Source organism: Zonotrichia leucophrys, chromosome 15 (genome assembly GCF_028769735.1).
Source record: "Zonotrichia leucophrys gambelii isolate GWCS_2022_RI chromosome 15, RI_Zleu_2.0, whole genome shotgun sequence".
NCBI classification, from domain to species: Eukaryota; Metazoa; Chordata; class Aves; order Passeriformes; family Passerellidae; genus Zonotrichia; species Zonotrichia leucophrys.
Window position 1 is genome coordinate 12292662 of NC_088185.1, and position 21784 is coordinate 12314445.

General features: G+C 65.7%; 3 protein-coding genes across 7 annotated transcripts in view; 2 read left to right on the plus strand and 1 right to left on the minus strand.

Moving 5' to 3' along the window:
* Window positions 1-662: 662 nt before the first annotated feature.
* LOC135454527 (rasGAP-activating-like protein 1) lies at window positions 663-6467 on the plus strand. The gene is given in 16 exon segments (XM_064726767.1): window positions 663-776; window positions 1856-1900; window positions 1989-2102; window positions 2182-2243; window positions 2322-2451; window positions 3154-3235; window positions 3356-3392; window positions 3395-3451; window positions 3454-3567; window positions 3569-3748; window positions 3915-3991; window positions 4072-4172; window positions 4300-4492; window positions 4580-4628; window positions 4631-4680; window positions 5997-6467. Coding segments are annotated over 16 exon segments (1602 nt in total). The 5' UTR covers window positions 663-711; the 3' UTR covers window positions 6243-6467.
* Window positions 6468-6841: 374 nt separating this feature from the next.
* DTX1 (deltex E3 ubiquitin ligase 1) lies at window positions 6842-19510 on the minus strand. The gene is made up of 10 exons (XM_064726790.1): window positions 19381-19510; window positions 17506-18175; window positions 12475-13129; window positions 10277-10338; window positions 10010-10171; window positions 9777-9838; window positions 9543-9701; window positions 8170-8331; window positions 7980-8069; window positions 6842-7421 (listed from the first exon to the last, which is right to left on the minus strand). The coding sequence occupies exons 2-10, from the start codon at window positions 17762-17764 to the stop codon at window positions 7197-7199; spliced, it is 1836 nt and encodes a 611-aa protein (XP_064582860.1). The 5' UTR covers window positions 17765-18175; window positions 19381-19510; the 3' UTR covers window positions 6842-7196.
* Window positions 19511-21426: 1916 nt separating this feature from the next.
* Window positions 21427-21784, plus strand: part of EMID1 (EMI domain containing 1) — a 13458-nt gene continuing 13100 nt past the window's right edge. For all 5 annotated transcript variants that reach the window (XR_010442128.1, XM_064726791.1, XM_064726794.1 and 2 more), the window contains exon 1: window positions 21427-21784. This exon is cut by the window's right edge and continues 614 nt beyond it. The gene's annotated coding sequence lies outside the window, so the exon portion shown is untranslated.

The window sequence follows — 21784 nt, forward strand, 5'->3', positions numbered from 1 at the left end:
AATTCCGCAGCCCCCCAAGCCCCCCGCTATGCCTCACCAGGGCAGGGATGTTCCCCCTTGCCCCCCAGTGCCCCCCATCCTGTCTGGCTCAGGGTCCCTGGTGCAGGGAGCGGTGGCACTGGGGTGCTGCAACCACAGACACCCCAAGACCTGCTGGAGTCCCCCCGGTTTGGCTCCGGGTGTCCCCTCTGAGGGCTGGGGTCACCCGGAGGTCCCTTGGGGCGTCCCATGCACCTCCTTCCTCCCCTCATCCCCTACTTTGTCACTTTGGGGTCCAAACCGAGCCCCCCATCCCTGTCACCCCTTGTGACATGACAGAAGCCCCTCACCACAGGTGCCACCGCTCTGCCGTGCCTCAGTTTCCCCGCCTCTAGGACGGAGGGTGGCTTTGCTGTCCGGTCGCTGGCCGGCGATGCGACCCTCGCGGTGGGCACGGTGCCACCTCCCCCTGCTCGCCCTCCGCCCTGTGCCCGCCTGGCGCAGGTGGGAGCGAAGCGGCAGCAAAAACACCGAGGAGAGGAAAGAGGAAGAAGCGCCGGTGAGAAACGGCGGCAGACGAGGAGGAGGAGGAGGAGGAGGAGGAGGAGGAGGAGGAGGAGGAGGAAGGGGCCGGTGGCGGCAGCCCCGCGGCGCTTCGCGGGGGCTCAGGGCACCCCCGGACACCCATCGCAGCCCTCCGGGTGCCCACTTCGAAGTTTGAAGTTCGCCGGCATGGCCAAAACCGCCTGGCTGCGCTGCCGGGTGCTGGAGGGGAAGGACCCGCCCGCCAAGGACCTGTGAGTGGCTCGGGGGGCTCAGCGCCCTCCTATTCCCCCAGACCCACCCCGGGAGATGTGGCGGGGAGGGGGCGCTGGGTGCTCTGCCCTCCCTGGGGGCTCTCTCCGTACAGTTTTGGGGCGCTCTGCTTGCACCCATTACCCCCTAAGTGGGGGTCTGGGTGTGCAGGCACTGCCAGCCTCCCCCTCATCCCCCATGGGTGTGTGAGCCCCCAACCCTTTTATCACCCCTTTCGTGTCCCCCAGCAGGGTGGGCACAGAGGATCCCCCCCAAACCTGGGGGTGACACTGGGAGGGCACAGCCCCTGCACCCCCACGCCTTTGGAGGGCTGGGGTGGTCATCGGGGGGTGCAGAGAGACCCCCGCCCGTTCCTGCCCCAGGGCACGACTCAGCGGAGCTGGCAGTCCCGGGCACCTCCGGATGTGCCAGCTTGGCACTGCCAGCCGCTCCGAGAGCCGGGCAGCGGGGAAAGGGGCCGTGTCCCTGCCTCGGGGGATTCTGTCCCGGGGGTGTCCCATTGCGGGGGTCTGGGCAGAGCCCATCTGCACAATGATGGGGTGCCCGGTGCTGCTCCCAGCACCCCAAACCCAGCTTGGGGCTGTGGTGGGGCCGCAGAGGGGGTCGGAGGGAGCCGCTCTCACTTCCCGTCCCATGGCAGGGACAGAGACTGGGGTCGCCTCCCTCATCCATCTCGGGGTCTCAGTCCTTGTGGAAGCACCTCGTGGGGGTTTGGGGCTCCAGCAGGGCCGGCACCCCTCGGTGCTGCTCCAGCAGAAAGGGGCTTTGCAGCGAGCGGGTGGATTGCCCCTGGATCCATCCCTCATCCCTCCATCCTGTTCTCCCGGCAGAAAGGGCCAGACCGGTGTCACCCTGGCACCGTGGGTGTCACAGAGCCTCGGGCTGGGCTGTGCTGCTGGACAGAGAGTGGTGCCCATGGGTGGGTGACACAGGGACACGAGACGCAGGGCCAGGCTCAAGACCGAGCAGCTCAGCTCACCCTAGTGCCTCACTGTCGGGTTTTGGGAGGCCCCCAGGATGGGGTGATTTCCAGCCCTGGGCACCCCCATCCCCTGCCCAGGTCTGGCTCCAGAGATCCCTACTACGTGGTCAAGGTGGTGGCCAGGTACGGGGACACTGTCCCACACTGGGAGGGGACACATAGGACTGGGGGATCCTCCCTGGGGGGCCAGCCACCTCTGCCATCCCGACAGGACAGCCACGGTGTGGAAGAGCCTGAATCCTTTTTGGGGTGAGGAAATCACGCTGCTTCTGCCCCCTGGATTCCACAGCCTCGCCATCTACGTGCTGGATGAAGACACCATTGGGTAGGGGGGCAGCACGGGCAGGGTGGGCACTGGGGTCGCAGGTCCCCAGCAGTGTCCTGCTGTGTCTGTTCCCTCACAGGCAGGACGATGTCATTGGCAAGGTGTCACTCAGCCACCAGCAGATCTCGGCCGAGCCGCGGGGTGGGGGGGGCACAGTGGGGTGGGGGACAGCGGGACCCACGCTGGCACCATGGGGTGCCCACGCTGTCCCCTCAGCAGGCATTGACAGCTGGCTCAGCCTGGCACCTGTGAGCCCCGACCAGGAGGTGCAGGGTGAGATCCACCTGGAGCTGTGGGTCCCCGAGCAGGGCCACCCGCGGGTGCTGTGCTGCCACCTCATCGAGGCCAGGTGGGGGGATGGCAGCTCCCGGGGCTGCCACCACCACGGGGTCTTATTTTTGGTGGGAGGGAGGAGAGGAGGGGATGGGGACAGTGGTGGCATAGGGTTTGTCCTCCCCTTTCCACACTCAGAAGGATGCTCGCTGCACCAGGTTGGGGACATCAGCGGTGCCAAGCCACATGTGACAATGCCATGAGGGCTCTGGGAAGTGTGCTGCCATCCCTGCTTGGGGACAGGAGCACAGGAGCACCAGGGTTTGTCCCCAGCAGAATGGTTGGCTCTCACATCTTGGTTTTGCCCTTTGGTTTCAAAATTTGGGGAAACTGAGGCACTGCCCAGGCTGCCCGTCTGTGTTTGGGGGTGCAGATGTGCGTGCAAGTGTGTGTGAGCGTGCACAGGGACACACACACGGTGACACGCACACACGGTGACACGCACGCACAGCTGACAGATGGAGCAGCCAGCAGAGGCAGCATCCCGCTGCCATGGCAACCAAAGCGGCTACCAAGGCAACGGGACGGCCATGGGGACAGGGTGGCCATGGGGACAGCCAGGAGGGACTGGAGGAGGAAGGGCTCCCTGGAAATGGGGACACAATCCCCCAGCACCCCCTGGCACCTGCTGGCTGCCCCACATGCCCAGGCGAGCTGGCACGGGGCAGCGGGGACCGTGACAGTGGGGACAAACCCTGCTGACCCCATGTCCTCACAGGGACCTGGCCCCCCGGGACGCCTCGGGCACCTCGGACCCTTTTGGCCGGGGGTCGTGCTGCGGGCACACGCTGGACACAGCCGTGAGTCACTGCTGGCTGCTGGGTGTGGCACCGGGTACTGCACGGACCCAGGAGGCTCGGGCACCCCCGGGCACCGTCGGGCACCTCATTCCCTCTGGCATCAGTGCCGGTGCCCCGCAGGTGGTGAAGAAAACGCCGTTCCCGCGCTGGGATGAGGTGCTGAGTTCGAGCTGCCGGAGGGGGAGCTGGGAGAGGCTGTGCTGAGCGTGGAGCTTTGGGATGGGACATCGTGGGCAAGAACGACTTCCTCGGGCCGGTGAGGAGCTCGGGGCACACCCCAATGGGGCTGGGGGCACCTCTGCATCCCTGGTGTGGGGTCTGGGTGAGGCCCCGCTCTGCCCACCCTGCCCTGCCCACAGTCCCCTGAGGGCACAGCCCTGGCTGTCCTGGAGGAGGTGGCCTCAGTGGAGAGCCGGCAGGACGTGGCCACCAAGTTGGTGAAGCTCTTCTTGGGCCAAGGGCTGGCTGTGCCCTTCCTGGTCTACCTCACCAGCCGTGAGCTGGCCAGGACCAGTAAGTGCCCAGGGCCACCCCGAGAAACCCCAAACCTTGGTCACTCCAGATTGCCATGGAGAAAGGGTGAGGACACCAAGGGAGAGGCAGGAAAGGTGCCATGTGTCCCTGGGGCTGGGCACACTGGGGACAGCTGGGGCATCACCCTGTGCCCACCTTGCCACAGCCTCTGTGCCCTTCCATCCCAACACCCTCTTCCGCTCCAACTCGCTGGCCTCCAAATCCATGGAGCAGTTCATGAAGGTGAGCACGGGAAGGGACACCTCCATGATGTCCCAGCAGGGCGTTTGGGGACAAGGACAGTGCCCTCGCACCCCTCACAGGTGGTGGGGCTGCCCTACCTGCACGAGGTGCTGAACCGCATCTTTGAGGAGAAGAAATATGTGGAGCTGGACCCCGGCAAGATGGAGCTGAGCCAGGGCAGGTGGGCACAGGTGGATGTCCCTGGCATGTCCCTGTGTCCCCTGCAGGAAGGGGACACCTATTGGGCCACTTCTGGCCAGCTCAGTGTCTCCATTTCCCGTGTCCCTGACCCAGAGCTGTCCCCACAGGAGGATCTGCTTCAAGGGGTCCCTGTCAGAGGCGCAGGTGTGGGAGAGCAGCCTGGAGCTGCTGAAGGGCTACCTGGGGGACATCCTCGATGCCACCGTGGGCTCGGTGGACAAGTGTCCCCTCGCTATGAGGGTGGCCTTCCAGCAGCTCCGCAGGCGGGTGGAGCAGCGATTCCCCTCAGCACAGCACGAGGTGGGGCTGGGGCCTGCACAGCCCCAGGAGCACCACGGCAAGCTCTGAGCTGTCCCTGTGCCCTGAGCTGGCCCTGTGCCCACCCAGGAGGTGAGGTACTTCTCCACCAGTGGGTTCCTCTTCCTTCACTTCTTCACTGTGCTCACGCAGAGCCCTGCACCGGCCCCACGCTCCTGCTGCTCGCCAAGGTGAGGACAGCAAAGGGACACTGCGGAGGGGTGGGGACACCAGGGAGGGATGGGGACCCTGGAGAAGGATGGGGACCTTGGAGAGGGATGGAGACACTAGGGAGAGGTGGGGACCTTGGAGATGGATGAGGACACCAGGGAGGAGGGGGGATCCTTGTGAAGGGTGGGAAGACCTTGGGGAGGAATAGGAAGCCTGGGAATGGATGGGGACCTTGGAGACAGATGGGGACATTGGAGAGGGGTGGGGACACCAGAGAGAGATGGGAACACCAGGGAGACATGGGAACACCAAGGAAATATGGGGACCTTGGAGAGGGATGGGGACACCAGTGAGAGATGGGGACCTTGGAGAGGGATGGAGACACCAGGGAGAGATGGAGACCTTGGAGAGGGATGGAGACGCCAGGGAGGGATAGAGACCCTTGGGAAGGGATGGGGACATCAGGGAGGGGTGGGGAGACCAGAGGGGGATGGGGACCCTTGGGAAGAGATGGGGACACCAGGGAGGGGTGGGGACCTTGGATAGGGATGGGGATGTTGGGGAGAGATGGATACCCTTGGGAAGGGTGGGGGACTTGGGGAGAAATAAGGACCCTGGGGAGATATAGGAAGCCTGGGAATGGATAACAACCCTGGGAAGGATGGAGGACCTGGAGAGGGATGGAGACACTGTGGGGGGATGGGGATCCTTAGGGAAAGTGGGACTCCTGGGGAGGAATGTGGGTGCTTGGGGATGGACAGGGAGTTTGGGGAGGGATGGGAACTCCAGGGAGGGATGGGAACCCTTGGAGAGGGATGGGGATCCTTGGGGATAAACGGGCACCCTTGGGGTGGGTGAGGGACCTGCAGAGGGATGGGGATCACTGGGAGAGATGAGGATTGTGGGGAGGGCTGGGGAGCCCAGGGAGGGTTTGGGACTTCAGGGAGAAACCCCAGGAAGGATGGAGGCTTCTGTGAGGGACATGGACCCTACGGAGAGATGGGAACCCACAAGGAATGGGGAGGGCAGAAAGGGAGGACAGAAACCCCAGGGAATGATGGGGACCCCAAGCAGGGCAGGGCCATTCCTGTCCCTGTGCCACACACCGTGGGCTGGCTCCTTCCTGTGCCACTTGAGGCCAGTCCTGCCTGTCCCCAGGCCATGCCACCACAAGCAGGGCACAGCACAGGGGTAGAATTTGGGTCACATCACCCCCCCCAGCTGCTCCACTTTTCCCAACCCCTGAGCCCTCGGGGTCCAGGGGAGCAGCCAGGGTGGCCCAGGGGGTGACACCAGCAGGGACACAGCAGTGTCACCCCTTCCCTGTGTGGGACAGGCTCTGCAGAGCATCGGGAACCTGGGGCTGCAGCTGGGGCAGGGCAAGGAGCCGTGGATGGCCCTGTTGAACGCCATCCTCCTGCCCAGTGTCACCCGTGTCCGGGCCTTCCTGGATGCCCTGGTCACCGTGGGTGAGCGGGGACACAGGGCAGGGAGGGGACATTGCTGGTGCCGGGTCAGTGCCACCACCCTGGTGCTGCCAGGAGCACCCTCGGGCCGTGGGAGGGGGTGGCACTCGAGGTGACACCGCTCCCTCCCTATCACAATCACAGTGGGCGAGGTGGCAGCGCAGTGGCCGGGCCCCCCTGCCCGGGCCAGGCAGGTACGGGAGCCCTGGGGACACTTGGGGGACATGGGGACCCGGGGTGGGGGCTGGCACAGGCTGGCAGAGCCCTGCGGGCACCACAGGGCACCGCTCCGGCTCCCTCCACGAGGGGACAGCAGATACACGGGGACAGGGGACACGGGGACACACGCAGTCGGGGCACGGGGTGGGATGTGATGGGACGGGAGGGACTGTGGGGACACCACGGGTGGGTGTCGGGGGTGGATGCCCGTGGGTGGTGCCAGGGTGACTGGCAGGGTCACGGGTGGGTGCCACAGGTGGCACTGAGTCCACCCTGTGGTACAGCGGGACCCGCTGGGGACAGACTGCAGGAGGTGCTGCGGGACCTGGACATGGCCCACGACGCCTTCACTCGCCGCGACGAGACCCCGGAGCCACCCCCAAGTGCCCTCCCTGTCCCCAGAGCCACCCCCAAGTGCTCTCCCTGTCCCCAGAGCCCCAGCACCCCCAGCGTCCCCTCCCAGCCCAGCCCGGGAGGGCACAGAGGGGGCGCGGGGCCGGCAGCCCGGCACGGGGTGTATTCTGTAACACAGAGATGTACATGGCACCGGCTGTGCGCGGCTCCTGGGGCAGCGGCGGGCGACACGGGTGACACACGGGTGACACTGGTGACACGGGTGGCACAGACGCGCAAAGAGGCCACGGGTAGAAAAAGACCACGACGCTATCGCCACGAGAGCGGGGCGAGCCGGGACGGGCGGACAGACAGACAGACAGACAGACGCACGCGGGGACACGCGGTGGGTGGCACCGGGTGGCCCGGGACGGGGGACGGGCCCGCCGGGCGGGGCTGCGGGGAAGCGGCGCGGGTGGCACGGGCGGGACACGGGGCCGGGGCAGCCCCGGCCCGGCTCAGTCCTTCAGCGTGGCCTCGGACACGCCCTGGGCCAGCAGCTCGGCCAGCACGTTGTCCAGGTAGTTGGGGTCGGGGTAGCCGTGCCCCGTCAGGTTGGAGCCGAACTCGGTCTTGTGGTGGATCTCGTTCCACACCACCGTGTCCGACTCGCCCGTGGTGTTGGAGGTGCCGATGGTGAAGATGAGCCGCCGGTCCCAGGCCACGATCAGCAGCTTCAGCACCTGCAGAGGGCACGGCCAGGGCTCACCCACCCGGCACCCCTGGCACGGCCTGGCATGGACTGGCCACCCCAGGCACCCCCCCCAGGCTCCACCCCAGTGGGGTACCTCCAGCACAGCATGGCCTCAGCCCCAACAGGTTGGGGTTCAGCACAGTGCCCACAGGACAGCACAGTGCCCACAGTGTCACCTTTCTTTGTGGTGACCCCCATCGTATCCCAGTGCAGCTGCAGCCTCCCCATCCCATCCCATCCCATCCCATCCCATCCCATCCCATCCCATCCCATCCCATCCCATCCCATCCCATCCCATCCCATCCCATCCCATCCCATCCCATCCCATCCATTCTCCTTCCATCCCTTCCCATTCTATTGTCCCCATTCTTTCTCTTCCCATTTCATCCCATCCTTTCTCTTCTCATCCCATCCCACCCCATTCCATACCTTCCCTTCCCCATCCCATCCATCCTCCTTGCACCCCTTCCCTCCCCATTCTGTGCCATCCTATCTCATTCCATCTCTGCTATTCTTTCTCTTCCCACCCGATCCCACCCCATCCCACCTTCCTGCCCTTCTCGTTGTCGGGCAGGTAGCAGTGCCGTGGGAAGCCTCGTGCCGTGAATTTCTTGCCGGGGTTGGGATGCTCCGGGCCCTGGGTGGGTGTGGGGACAGGGGGTGAGCAGGGACATGGGGACACAGGGACATGGGGACACAGGGACACGGGGTCACCACCCCACGGGGTCCCCCCTCACCTGGATGCCGGTGGGGATGTCGTAGACGATCCGGATGGTTTTGGAGTCGGTGTATCCCGGGAGGGAGTGGGGGATGAGGTGGAACTCCATCTTCCCGGGGGGCTGCGTGCCCGTCTTCTCCCCGTAAATGGCCTTGCAGGTGGGGCACTGCAGGCTCCCGTCCTGGGGGCACCGCAGGGCCTCAGGGGTGGCACCCACCGCACCCATCACAACACTGCACCACCCGCACCCCAGCAACACCTGGACACCAGAACCCAATACCCCCAGCCGACTGGACCACCAGCACCACTCAACCACCAGCACCCACCCCAGCACCCCCACCACCTGGACCACCCAGAACTCCCCAACACCCACCCAGCACCGACCTGGACCCACCCAGCACCCACTCAGCACCAACCCAGCACCCAGTACCCACCCAGAACCCATTCAACACTCCCCAGTACCCACCCAACAACCCATCCAGCCCCCTCCAACACCCACCCAGCACCTCTGACACCCACCCAGCACCCACCCAGCACCCACCTGGACCCACCCAGCACCCACCTGGGTTCCTCCAGCACTGCCCAACACCAAGTACCCACCCAACACCCACCTGGAACTCCTCACCCCCTCCAACACCCACCCAGCCCCCCCCCAGTACCCACCCAGAACTCCCCAACACCCACCCAGCACTACCTGGACCCCCCAGCACCCACCCAACACCCACCCAGCACCCACCTGGACCCACCAGCAGTCCCAAACACCCACCTGAACCACCCAAAACCCATTCAATACCCACCCAACACCCACTGAGCACCCACCTGGAACCCTCCAGCCCCCTCCAACACCCACCAACACCCACCCAGCACCCCTGACAGCCACCCAACACCCACCCAGAACCCACCCAGCACCCACCTGGACACCCCAGCACCCACCTGGATCCCGCCAGCACTCCTCAACACCCAGTACCCACCCAACAACCCATCCAACCCTCTCCAACACCCATCCAGCACCCCTGACAACCACCCAACACCCACCCAGCACCCATCTGGACCCCCCCAGCACCTCTCAGCACCCACCTAGAACTGCCCAGCCTCCTCCAGCACCCACCTGGACCCCATCCAGCACTCCCCAGCACCCAGAACCCATTCAACACTCCCCAGTACCCACCCAACAACCCATCCAGCCCCCTCCAACACCCACCCAGCACCCCTGACACCCACCCAGCACCCGCCCAGCACCCACCTGGACCCACCCAGCACCCGTCTGGAACACCCCTGCCCCCCCAACACCCATCCAGCTGCCTCCAACACCCACCCAGCACCTCTAACACCCACCCAGCCCCCCTCAGCCCCCCGCCGAGCTCAGCCAGCCCCTGAGTGGGGGTCTCTGACCTTGTTGCCGTTGTTGTACATGGCCAGCAGGCACAGCAGGTGGTACATGTGCCCGCACTTGCCCAGCTTGCCCACCAGCTCCGGCTTGATGCCCCTGGGGCTCAGCACGCCCTCGTAGCCGGAGGAGGTGACCAGCCGCTCCATGCAGATGGTGCAATCCTGCCGGGAGCGCCATCAGCACCCCGGGAGGATGAGGAGGGGACACCCCCGGCCCTCCCCGAGCCCCCCACTCACCTCATCCGGGGGGTTCTTCACCTTCTGGATGTAGCGGCGCACCACGTCCTCGGGGGTCTTACCTGGGGGCGATGCCATCAGTGCCACCACCCCCTGCCACGGGGACAGCCCTGCCACCCCCGCCAGCACGGCGGGGACAAAAGCAGCGACGGGCATCACCCCACGCAAACCCCGGGGGTTTTCACTCCCCCTCCGTGTCCCCCGACCCCGCAGGGACATGGGTGGCTCCTTACTCTTCTTGAGCTGCTTCTTTTTGGTTTTCCTGCAGATGCCGTTGACGCCGGGCACGGGTTTGATGTCGCTCTTGCTGACGGGCGGGGGGTGCAGGATGGGTTTGGGGGCGCGGGTCAGGCACACGGGCAGCCCGGCGGCGCACATGAGGATCCCCGTCATGCCTATGCCGGGAGAGCGTCCGTCTGTCCGTCTGTCCGTGCTGTCCACCCCTGGTGCCATCCCCTGTTCCCCGTGTCACCCCGCGGTGTCACCCGGTGCCCGCTTACCTGCGAGCGCGGGATGGACGGGGCCGGTGCCGTTCAGGTTCTTCACCGGCAGCGCTGGGACCCTGCAGGGACACGGGACAGCAAGGGGCTCAGCAGGGATGGCACTGTCCCCTCCCCGCATGGCATGGCCCCAGAGCAGGGTCCTGCCCACGGGATACAGGGCAGGATGTCCCCTAGGGGCTGCTGGCACTGTCCCCAGGCTGGGACACAGGGCGTTATGTCCCCTAGGGGCTGCTGGCACTGTCCCCAGGCAGTGTCCCCGCCACCAGGCACAGGGTAAGGTGTCCCCTGGGGGCTGCTGGCACTGTCCCCAGGCAGTGTTCCCCCCACCAGACATGGGGCAAGGTGTCCCCTGGGGGTTGCTGGCACTGTCCCCAGGCTGGGACACAGGGCAGTGTCCCCTAGGAGCTGCTGGCGCTGTCCCCAGGCAGTGTCCCCGCCACCAGGCACAGGGTAAGATGTCCCCTGGGGGCTGCTGGCATGTCCTCAACAGGGGTCCCCCCACCAGACACAGGCAAGTGTCCCTGGGTTGCTGGCACTGTCCCAGGCTGGCACAGGGCAGGGTGTCCTAGGCTGCTGCGCTGTCCCGCAGTGTCCCGCCACCAGAACAGGTAAGGTGTCCTGGGGGCTGGCACTGTGTCCTCCCCATGGGACACAGGGCAAGGTGTCCCCTCACCACCTTGGAGGGTCGCTGTGCCATCCCAGTGGACTGTCACCCAGTGCCACCTGCCCATCTCTGGGCACCCAATGGCACTGGTGGCATCACGTTCTCCTCGACCCACGGTGGAGACCTTGTCAGGGCATCCCCATGGTGACACCCGTGTCCCCCACCCCCGTGGGGACCTGCCAGCACTCATGGGTCCCCCAGGGACCCCCACCCTGCTGGGGGGAAGGGAAGGGAAGGGAAGGGAAGGGAAGGGAAGGGAAGGGAAAGGGAAGGGAAGGGAAGGGAAGGGAAGGGAAGGGAAGGGAAGGGAAGGGAAGGGAAGGGAAGGGAAGGGAAGGGAAGGGAAGGGAAGGGAAGGGAAGGGAAGGGAAGGGAAGGGAAGGGAAGGGAAGGGAAGGGAAGGGAAGGGAAGGGAAGGGAAGGGAAGGGAAGGGAAGGAGAAAGGGAAGGAGAAAGGGAAGGGAAGGGAAGGGAAGGGAAGGGAAGGGAAGGGAAGGGAAGGGAAGGGAAGGGAGTATCACAGGGATGAGTTCAGCAGTGCTCAGCCCCGCATGAGGCCGTTTTCCCCCATTCCCAAAGCTCCTGTACCCACACCAAGGCCCAGCCCCTCCTCCCTGTCTGTAGCTGTGTGCCAGGACAGGGACAGCGATGGGGACAGGGACAAGGATAGCCCAGCACACAGGAGTGAAAACAGGATGTCATTAGGGGAAGGAAATGTGCCAGGAGCTGCTGGGGGCTCAGAGAAGCCACCTGTCCCCCCAGCCTAGTGCTGCCAGCCCCGAGGGGACACCAGGCCAACCCACCATGGGGCACAGCCATGGAGATGTGGGTGCCAGGACAGGGACAGGGACAGGGCCACCCACCAGGACACAATTCCAGGGCTCTGCTGGCCCACCTGGACCCCCTGGTGAATCATTCCCAGCATGGAAGGGACACCGGGTCTGTGGCCCCTCCCCACAGCTGTGCCCTCCCAGGGATCTGCCTGGTGCCATCGGGCCAGGAGCTGTGTCACACAGCCCATGCTGGCCTTGGGGACACCATTCCCCTGGGGACAGGCACTCCCTGTACTTCAGCTGCCATGGATAGCCTGGCACAGCATGGCACAGATCACCACATCCCCTCTGCACAGATCCAAGCACCACCAGGACCATCGGGGTGTCCCTCCCACCACCCAGGGAGGTGACATAGTGCCACAGGAGCTGGGTCACACAGTCTGTGCTGGCCTTGGGGACAGCATTGCCCTGGGACCAGGCACTCCCTGTGCTCCAGCTGCCATGGATAGTGTGGCACAGCCTGGCACAACCTGGCACAGCATGGCACAGATCACTACATCCCCTCTGCATGGATCCAGGCACTACCAGCACCACACAGGCTGGTGACCCTGTGGCTGGAGGTGACACAGCGCCACAAGAGCTGGGGTTGCCCGCAAGGTGACAGCAGAGTCCGAGCCACCCCCATGACCCCTTTACCCCTCTGTGTGCCCATCCCCGCCTCGGTGACACCCCACCTGTCCCCTCCCCACCCATCTTACCCGGGGGGCACGGCAGCCCTGGCGCCCAGCCCAGCCCCGCGCTGCGTGCCGGGCCGGTTGAGGTTGTTGAGCCCGGGCAGCGCCGCGCTGGGCACGCCCTGCCCGGGGCCGAACCCCGCTCCGGCCACCCGCAGCCCTTCCCCCTTGGCCGCCACCACGGCCGGTGTCGCGGTCCCCGCGGGCCACAGCGCTGTCCCGGCGAAGGTGCTGCTCTGCCGGACCGTGCCCGGGTAGAGCTTGCGGCGCTGGGACGCCAGGATGGCGTTGGAGGCCGCGCGGGTGCTGTTGACCAGCAGGCACTGGGGGCACGAGCAGGACGGGGTGCCCGTGCTGGGGCCCACGGGCCACGACTGGGATTTGGGGATGGAGCCCATGGTGAGCGGGTAGGCCAGGTCCATGCGGCGCCGCAGCCGCCGCTTGCGCTGCGTCTGCCGGTTCATTTGGGACATGCTGCTGAAGTAGATGAGGTAGCAGAAGCCCAGGGAGGAGAGGTCCAGCCAGGGGTGCTGCTTCTCGTAGGCGTTCTGGATGGTGATGCAGATGTCCATGTCATAGGGTGTCCAGGAGTTGTTGTCGTTCTCCCACTCCCACACGATTCCCTTGCCCGGTGCTGAGGAGGGGTCGTAGAAGTTCCTGCGGACGGGGCGCATGGTCCCTGGGGACACAGAGACGGGGTGGCACCACCAGGGGGACCTTCAGACATCGCTGTGTCCAGCTTCCAGCCCGGCATCCCTCGGGGAATGGGGTACAGAGGCGCCTTGGGGTGCAACAGCCGCTCTGCCCCTTCACTAAAATCCCCATTGCACCCCAAAAGTGCTTCCTTGGGGATAAATCCAACCCTCATCCCACCACTGGGGACAGTGGCTTGGACTGCCACTGGACAGACACTCAAACCCCTCAGGATCATCCTCCTGGATGTCCTGGGAAGGGCAGTGCTGCTCAGCCAATGTGGAAAATGGATTTGCAGAGAATTCTCCAAGGTGAGAATTCAAAATTTGTAGAAAATTCTCTCGCCCATCACGTGAGACTGAAAACAGAATAAAGGTTTTTTTAAAAGCCTCTCAGTTGCCCCATCTCTGGGTCAGAAAAGGCCATAATCCAACAAATCCTTGTGCTTTTCCCAGCTTTTTTCCATCCCTCTGGTCCAAGCCCTTTCCCACCCTCCATCCCCGTGGCCATCCCGGGGCAGGGGAAGCATTTCCCGGTCAGGAGAGGTTTCCTGACAGCTGCTGGCTCTGGCAGTGACGCAGCCAGGAATTGTCCCAAATCCCAGCCCCTCGCCGCTTGTTTGGGATGGATCTGGATCCCTCAGCCCCTCTGGAGCTCTGCAATGGGGGGAGGCATCGCAGCCTCTCCTCGGGTGCCCCCCGGCACGGGGCCTGTCTATCCCCCGGCCGGCAGCGTTTGCCCAGCTCGATTAGCGGCGCTAATTAAGGGTCATTAATCACCGGCCGCAGCAGGCAGCAGAGCCAGGCCCAGCTGCAGCCGTGTGCTGAGGCAGCTCCGCCGGGGCCCGGAGGGGAGCGGGGGGGGCCCTGGGCCCGCCCTGCCCAGATCTCACATCCCAAATCCCAAATCTCACATCCCGCTGCTGCTCCAGGCCACCCACACCACACTGCCCGTCCTCCTCCAGCCCCACTGCCGCTGCCCTGCAACCCCACTGTCCTTAAACCTCACTGCCCTCCAGCCCCACTGTCCCACTGCCCACCAGCCCCACTGCCCTCTGCCCTACTGCCCACCGCCCTCCACATTCCCCCACGTCCATGTCCTGTATCCCACCCCAGTTCCCAGCCCTGCCTCCTTGCCTCAATGTCCCCCATCCCGCTGCTCACCCTTGTCCAAATGCCACATCCCACCCAAAAACACATCCCGACCCACTGGTCCTTGCAAATGCATCCCACATTTCCCTGCACCTCACATCTCCATCCCAAACCCCATATCCCTGTCCCAAACCCTACATCCCCCTGCCCCTCACATCCTACATCCCAAATCCCACATCCCCATGGTAAATCCCACATCCCCCTGCACCTCACATCCTACATCCCAAATCCCACATCACCTGCCCTCACATCCTACACCAAATCCCACATCCCATCCAATCCACATCCCCCTGCACCTCACATCCTACATCCCAAATCCCACATCCCCATCCCAAATCCCACATCACCCTGCACCTCACATCCCCATCCCAAATCCTAAATCCTGATCCCAAACCCCACATCCCCATCCCAAATCCCCCTGCCCCTCACATCCCCATCCCAAATCCTAAATCCTGATCCCAAATCCCACATCCCCCTCCCAAACCCCACAAAATGCCCCTCACATCCCGCATCCCCCAGAGGATGAAGGACCACCCCAAATCCCCTTGGCACACACAGCTCCCAATCCCCAAGGGCCACCAGCTGTCCCCAGCTGTCCCAGCCCCCTCTGCCAGCCATGCCAGAGCCACAGGGCCAGGCCAGTGTCCCCAGGGCCATCGGGGGGGCCGCACGTCCCCGCTCTCAGAACGGGGTCACCTCGTTTCTCTTGTCTCTGGGTTTCTCTGTCCCCAGGCACTGCGTGGGCCCAGCCCCCCGAGCCCCCAGCCTCCTGCCAGCCCTCCCCGTGTCCCCATGTCACAGCAGGCACCAGGAGCACCCTCAGCTCAGCTCAGGGGACCCTCTTGTCTCCGAGCATCACGAGCTGGTGGCATTGTCCAAACCCTGGGGAAGGATGATGGACAGAGATGGACACAGGGATGGGGCACACAGTGCTGGGGACAATGGCTGTGTCCCCTGCCATGACACCCCTGGGGACATCAAGGTCCCTCTCTCAGCATCCCTGTCCCCAAATCCTGCTGGCCAAGGACTGTGGCACCCAGGGACATCCTGGCAGGAGTTGTTTTGTCACCCCAAACCCATTCCTGGCCCCACCACGGGCACAAGTCCCGAGGGTTACCCAGCACTGCGGCCATGGGATGTGATGCCAGCTGCTGTCAGAGGATGGGTCCTGGCCAAAGCTGGCAGGAGGTGGCACGGGGACAGCCAGGGTGTCCCGGTGGCTCCCGCAGCTCTGAGTCAGCACAGACCCTCCGGGTCGGGCCGTGTCCTGGCTGACTCAGGGCTGCAGGTGCCAAGCTGCCCTTTGCCAAGTCCGTGACCAGCTGGGGATGGATTCAGAGCCAGGCTGCATGGCAGAGGCAGGTGGCATGTCCCTGTTTCTGTCCCCATCTCAGTCCCCAGCCCCACATTGGGGTCACCTGGCATCCCTGGGGACTGGGAGTGGTGGCATCAGTGGCCAGGGGAGGTGTCACAACCACGGGGGTCCTGCTGTGGGTGTCCCCAGGCAGGTGCAGGGGGTGTCACCTGAGGTGTGGCAGGTGCAGGGGTGTCACCTGAGGTGTGGCAGGTCCCCTGCCTGCTCCGCCTGGCCTGGATTGGATCCTGCCCTGGGCAGGGATGCAGGGATGGGCACCCAGGACAGCACATCCCCCACAGCACAGCCAGCACGTGCTGTTTAATGGGTCACACCGTGACAGGGACACGTTTAATGGGGTCTGGGCTCGGTCCCAGTGTGGGATCAGCTCTGATTTCCCACGGGATTCCTGGCCTGGATGCGCTGCAGCAGCACCAACCAGCAGAGCTGCAGCCATCCCAGTGCCCAGCGCTGCTCCCAGGGCCTCCCCACCACTCTGGGCATGGAGCAGCTCAGAGGGGACCAGGAGGGGACAGCGGGACAAGGGGACACAGCACAGCACCCACGGAGGAGACAGAGCATGGGGGAATGCGGGGACAGGTCCCTCTGGGATGGTGGATGGGAAAGGAAATGGATGGAGGAGCCTGGAGGGGCCCATGGGGGCACTGGAGCCCTGGAGAGTGAGGGAACAGATGGATGGACAGATGGATGGAGGGATACAGGAATGAATGGACAGAGAAGCAGAGATACACAGGGAAGGAAGGAAGGAAGGAAGGAAGGAAGGAAGGAAGGAAGGAAGGAAGGAAGGAAGGAAGGAAGGAAGGAAGGAAGGAAGGAAGGAAGGAAGGAAGGAAGGAAGGAAGGAAGGAAGGAAGGAAGGAAGGAAGGAAGGAAGGAAGGAAGGAAGGAAGGAAGGAAGGAAGGAAGGAAGGAGGGAAGGAGGGAAGGAGGGAAGGAGGGAAGGAGGGAGGAGGGAAGAGGAAGGAGGGAAGGAGGAAGGAGGGAAGGAGGGAAGGAGAAGGAAGGAGGGAAGGAGGGAAGGAGGGAAGGAGGGAAGGAGGGAAGGAGGGAAGGAGGGAAGGAGGGAAGGAGGGAAGGAGGGAAGGAGGGAAGGAGGGAAGGAGGGAAGGAGGGAGGAGGGAAGGAGGGAAGGAGAGGAAGGAAGGAAGGAAGGAAGGAAGGAAGGAAGGAAGGAAGGAAGGAAGGAAGGAAGGAAGGAAGGAAGAGGAAGGAAGGAAGAAGGAAGGAAGGAAGGAAGGAAGGAAGGAAGGAAGGAAGGAAGGAAGGAAGGAAGGAAGGAAGGAAGGGATGAATAAGTAGAGATACACTGAAGGAGTAAGGGGATGATGGATGGATGATGGATGGATGGATGGATGGATGGATGGATGGATGGAATGACAGACAAACAGACACGCAGTGACAGATTCACGGATGAATGGAACATCAGACAGACAGATACACACAGGGACAGGGGAGGGATGAAGGGATGGATGGAAGGAAGGAAGGAGGGAAAGATGGAAGAACAGATGGAAATATGGTGGGATGGAAGGACAGAGGGAGGAGGGAGGGAAGGATGTGCCAGTGGATGGATGGATGGATGGACGGACAGATGATGGATGGATGGATGGATGGATGGATGGATGGATGGATGGATGGATGATGGATGGATGGATGGATGGATGAGGGATGGGGCATGGATGGATGGATGATGGATGGATGATGGATGGAGAGAGAGGGGACAGTGAAGGCTGCATGGATGGATGGCTGCATGGACGGACAGACAGATGGGAGGACGGAGGGACAGATGGAAGGACGGACGGGTGGCCGGATGTCCCTGGCCCGACGCCAACCCCTTACCCGTGTCCTGCCGGAACTGATGCATGGACTGGAGGTCGATGACGTAGGGCGCCAGCTGGACATCGACCTGTCCCAGCACCACGCTGCCGCGCGCGTCCTCCTTGAGCACGTTCTCGATGTGGTGGCACACGGTGGCCGAGTAGGGCCGCCAGCGCCCGTGCTCGTTCAGCCACTCCCACACCACCACGCGGGCCACGTTCTGCGGGGGGAAGCCCAGGCCCCCCGAGGCCAGCATGGCCCCCGGGCCGGGCCGCGCCATGCCCGGGCCACCGCGGCTCTGGGGGACGCGGGGGTCACCCGGGGCCCCTCCGGACGCTGCTGCGGGGCTCAGCGGGGCCGGCGCTGCGGGGCTCTGCAGGGGCGGGCGCTGCCAGCCGGCTCCCCGAGCTCCCCGAGCCGCCCGGGGCCGCTCCCGCTGGGGCCATCCATCACCCGGCCCGGCCTCCGCGGCTCTTCCTCCTCCCCGCGGGGCTGCTGGCAGGGCTCGGGCTCCAAAAAGCCACCAGGACTGCGTCGGCTCGAGGACGGCGATGGGGACGCGCAGCCACGGCGCTGGCCCCGAGACACCCACTCCTCCTCTTCCTCCTCGCGTCCTGCTGCTCAGCCCACGTCCCCGGCGGCTCCACGGCTGTCCCCGCACGTCACCGGTGGCGAGTGACGGGGGTGTCACCTGCAAAACAGGGCCACGGCGGGGTCACCCCGGGTACCGCCGGGCGGGTGGCACTGTGGGACCGTGCCCACCGCCCCGCCGAGCCCGAGGGCAGCGAGGCCGCGGTGCCCGCAGCCCTGGCAGCGCGGGCTGCTTGCCAGCCCCGGCCGGCTGCCGGCCTCCGGCGTGACAGAGGGGACAACGGGGACAGGGGGGGACGGGCCACCCTGCGCACGGCCCTGGGGGGGCTGCCGGGGGTCCCAGGAGCCGGGGGAGCCTCATCGCTCCCGGCGCCGGGGCTTTGGGTGCCGGGGAGCCCGCGGGCCCCGGATCCCGCTCCAGCCGCCGCTGATTTATGATCTGCACTGCAGGCATCGGGCTGGGGGTGCTGCCGGCCCCCCGCTCCCCGCCGGCCCCCAGCCCACCCACGGCAGCCCCCAGGGGCCCGGCCGAGGGGGGATCGGCCGCACAAACAGGCAGCAGACAGAGGCACGGCCACGGCCGGGCGCGCACAGACAGACACACTGACACGGACGGACACGGGCACACGCGCTGGCACACGCACAGCCGGGGACACGGACACACAGCGGGACCGACAGCGGGGAGCCACGGCAGCACAGCAGCCCCCCCGCGGGCACACTCACCGCGGCCCCGGCTGGGCTGTGCTCACACGCACCGCGCACCCCACACGCGTGTGCGCCCGCCGTGACCCCGAGCCCCGCGCACGGCTGGGGGGGACCCTCACCCAGCCCTGAGCCCCCCGCACCGCGCCGTGGGGGCGATCCCGGGGCCAGCAGCCCCCCCAAACCGGGCCTCGAATGCTCTTACAGAGGGGGGGGCTGAGACACCAGGCCTGGCCCCGTGCACGGTGTCCCCCCCGCCGCACGGCAGCCCCCGGTGCAGGGTGCCCCGCCGGTGCCCGGTCCCCCGCCACGCACGGCAGCCCCCGGGATGGATGCACGGCCCCCCGGAGCACGGTACACCCGGGCACGGCAGGCTCTCCCGCTCGGTGCCTGTTGTGTGCCCCCCCGGCGCACGGTCCCCCCCGTGCACGGCAGCCCCCATCCCTCCGGAGCGCGGTGCCCCCGAGGCACGGCAGCCCCCCCGGTGCCCCGTCCCCCCATCGCGGTGCCCGGTTCCCCGCGATCACGGCATCCCCCAGCCCGCCGGTGCCCGGTCCCGCCGCCCCCCGCCCCGCCATGGCCGCCGCGGCCCCCGCCCGTTACCTCCGGCGGCCGCAGCCGCACCGGGACCCGCGGCCGCACCGGGAGCAGCGGCGGCGGCGGGAGCGGCGGGCGCGGGGCCGGGCGGCGGCAGCGCTCAGGCAGCGCCAGGCAGCAGCCACCGACACCGGCGCCGGCGGCGCGCACGGCCGCGGGCACGCGAGGCGGGAACGCGCGCCGGGAACGCGAGCCGGGGAGCGGGGGCACGCACGGGGGAGCGGGCATCGGGATCGGGAACGGGAATACGCACGGGAAACCGGGCACCGGGAATACGCACGGGGGAGAGGGATGGGGATCGGGAATATGCACGGGGAACCGGGCACCACGATCGGTATCGGGAATATTCACGGGAAACCGGGCATCGGCACCGGGAATACGCACGGGGAAGAGGGATCGGGATCGGGATTGGGAATACGCGCGGGAAACAGGACATCGGGATTGGGAAAATGCACGGGAAATCGGGCATCGGGATCGGGACCGGGATCGGCATCAGGACCGGGACCGGGAATATGCACGGGGAACCGGGCATTGGGATCTGAGGCGTGTATCGGGACCGGGGTCACGGTCGGGGAAGCCGGGACACGCAGCGGGGACACGCACGGGGACTCGGTGGCTGCACCGGGGACACGCGCAGGTTGGGGTGGCTGCACTGGGGACACACACTGGGACCGGGCTCCCTCACCGGGGCCAGGCATAGCGGGGACACACGCTGGGCACTGTGGGGACACCCTTGGGACACGTAGGGGACCGGGTGTCTGCACCGGGGACATGAACTGGGTGTGGGCAGCAACAGTGGGGACACACAGACAAGGGACACCCGCTATGACAGGGCTTGGGGGACCAGGGACACACACTGGGGACACACACTGGATGTCCCCATGGGCGGCTGTCCCCCAGGTGTACCACCCTGCTTGAGGGGACACTTTTGTCCCCCCTTAGGACAGGCGTTTCCCACAGCCTTGTGGGGAAACTGAGGCACGGGAGGTGTCAGGAGGCCCTGAGCCACAAAGGAACCTCAATATCTGTCACCTTCAGCCCAAGGGTGCGTGGCTCTGCCTGCCAAGGGACAGATCTGGGGACAGATGTGGGGATGGGAGATGTCACTCTGGCTGTGCCCATGGAGGGGCAGATTTGGGGACAGATGTGGAAATGGGGGAGTTGTCACTATGGCTGTGCCCATGGAGGGGCAGATTTGGGGACAGATGTGGGAATGGGGGAGTTGTCACTATGGCCGTGCCCATGGAGGGACAGGTTTGGGGACAGGGCTAATGTTGGGTTAGGGTTGGGTTGGGGGCCGGGCAGAGGTGGCCGCGGTGGCCTCGCGGTGCCACCTGGTGGCTTCGGGCACATGGGGGGTCCCGGGTCGGGCATGGGGACACCCACCCGTCCCCATTCCTGTCCCCACGGTGGGGGACTCGCTCCGTGCCAGCCCAGGGTCACCCGGGGCAATGAGCTGTGCTCGGGGCTGGCACGGGACAGGGGCACGGCATGGGGACATGGAGATGGGATGGGGACATGGAGACAGGACAGCGATCCGAAAATGGGACATGGCAGAAGGACCTGGAGCTGGGGTGGGGACATAACTGGGGACACAAATCCAGGGCAGGAGCCGGAGCAGGGACACGGAGCTGGGACTCGATGAGGTGACAGGAAGCTGTGATGGGAACACGGAGGTGTGACAGGACCATGGCACAGGGACCTGGAGCCACCCCGAGGAGCCCTGAAGGGGCTCAAGCATCAGACAGGGGGTGAACCCGGGCCGGTGGGTGTCACTGAGGGCTTTGGGGACAGGACCCTGTGCACCGGGGCTGGGCCCTCCATCCGTGTGGGGACACAGCCGGTGCAAGCCCCTGTCCCCCCCTAGAGCCCCCCCAGCCCCGGGCGCCGCCACAGCCGTGTTTAGTCTGAGCAGGAGCGTGGGTGACCTTCGGCACCCTCGAGGGTAAACAGCCCCAAGGACACGCGGGGGGCCGCAGGGTGGGGGTGACCCATGGGTGGGGGTCCCTGGGGGGAGCTGGGCGCTCCTCCTGTGTGCAGGGAGGGGGACGCGCTGGGGACACCCCCACCCACAGCAGCCCACTGGGGACAGGGTGGGGGGTCCCGGGGTGCTGCCACGGCAGGGAGGCGTCCCCAGACAGACAGACAGACAGACAGACAGACTGTAGGGCCTCCCCGGCGGGGACCACCCGCCCACACACACACACACACACACACTCGCGGTCTCCTTGCACGCCCCGACACGGGGACCACACACGCGCACACACACATGGCAGCGGCAGCTGGAAGAACAGCAGGAGACAGACAGACAGACGGACAGACAAAGGCAGGCAGGCAGACAGACAGACAGACAGGAGGGTGGGTGAGCACACGCCCGGGCCGTGCACACACACGCGGGCACAAACGCTTC

What these genes read in the sequence shown, in the direction of transcription:
- DTX1 (XM_064726790.1), bottom strand. Translation starts at nt 17,764, where the DNA reads ATGGCGCGGCCCGGCCCGGGGGCCATGCTGGCCTCGGGGGGCCTGGGC. An exon ending in TCAGTTCCGGCAGGACACGG is followed by an intron (nt 13,130 to 17,505) that starts GTAAGGGGTTGG and finishes CTGTGTCCCCAG; the next exon opens with GGACCATGCGCCCCGTCCGC. An exon ending in ACATCCCCACCGGCATCCAG is followed by an intron (nt 8,070 to 8,169) that starts GTGAGGGGGGAC and finishes ACACCCACCCAG; the next exon opens with GGCCCGGAGCATCCCAACCC.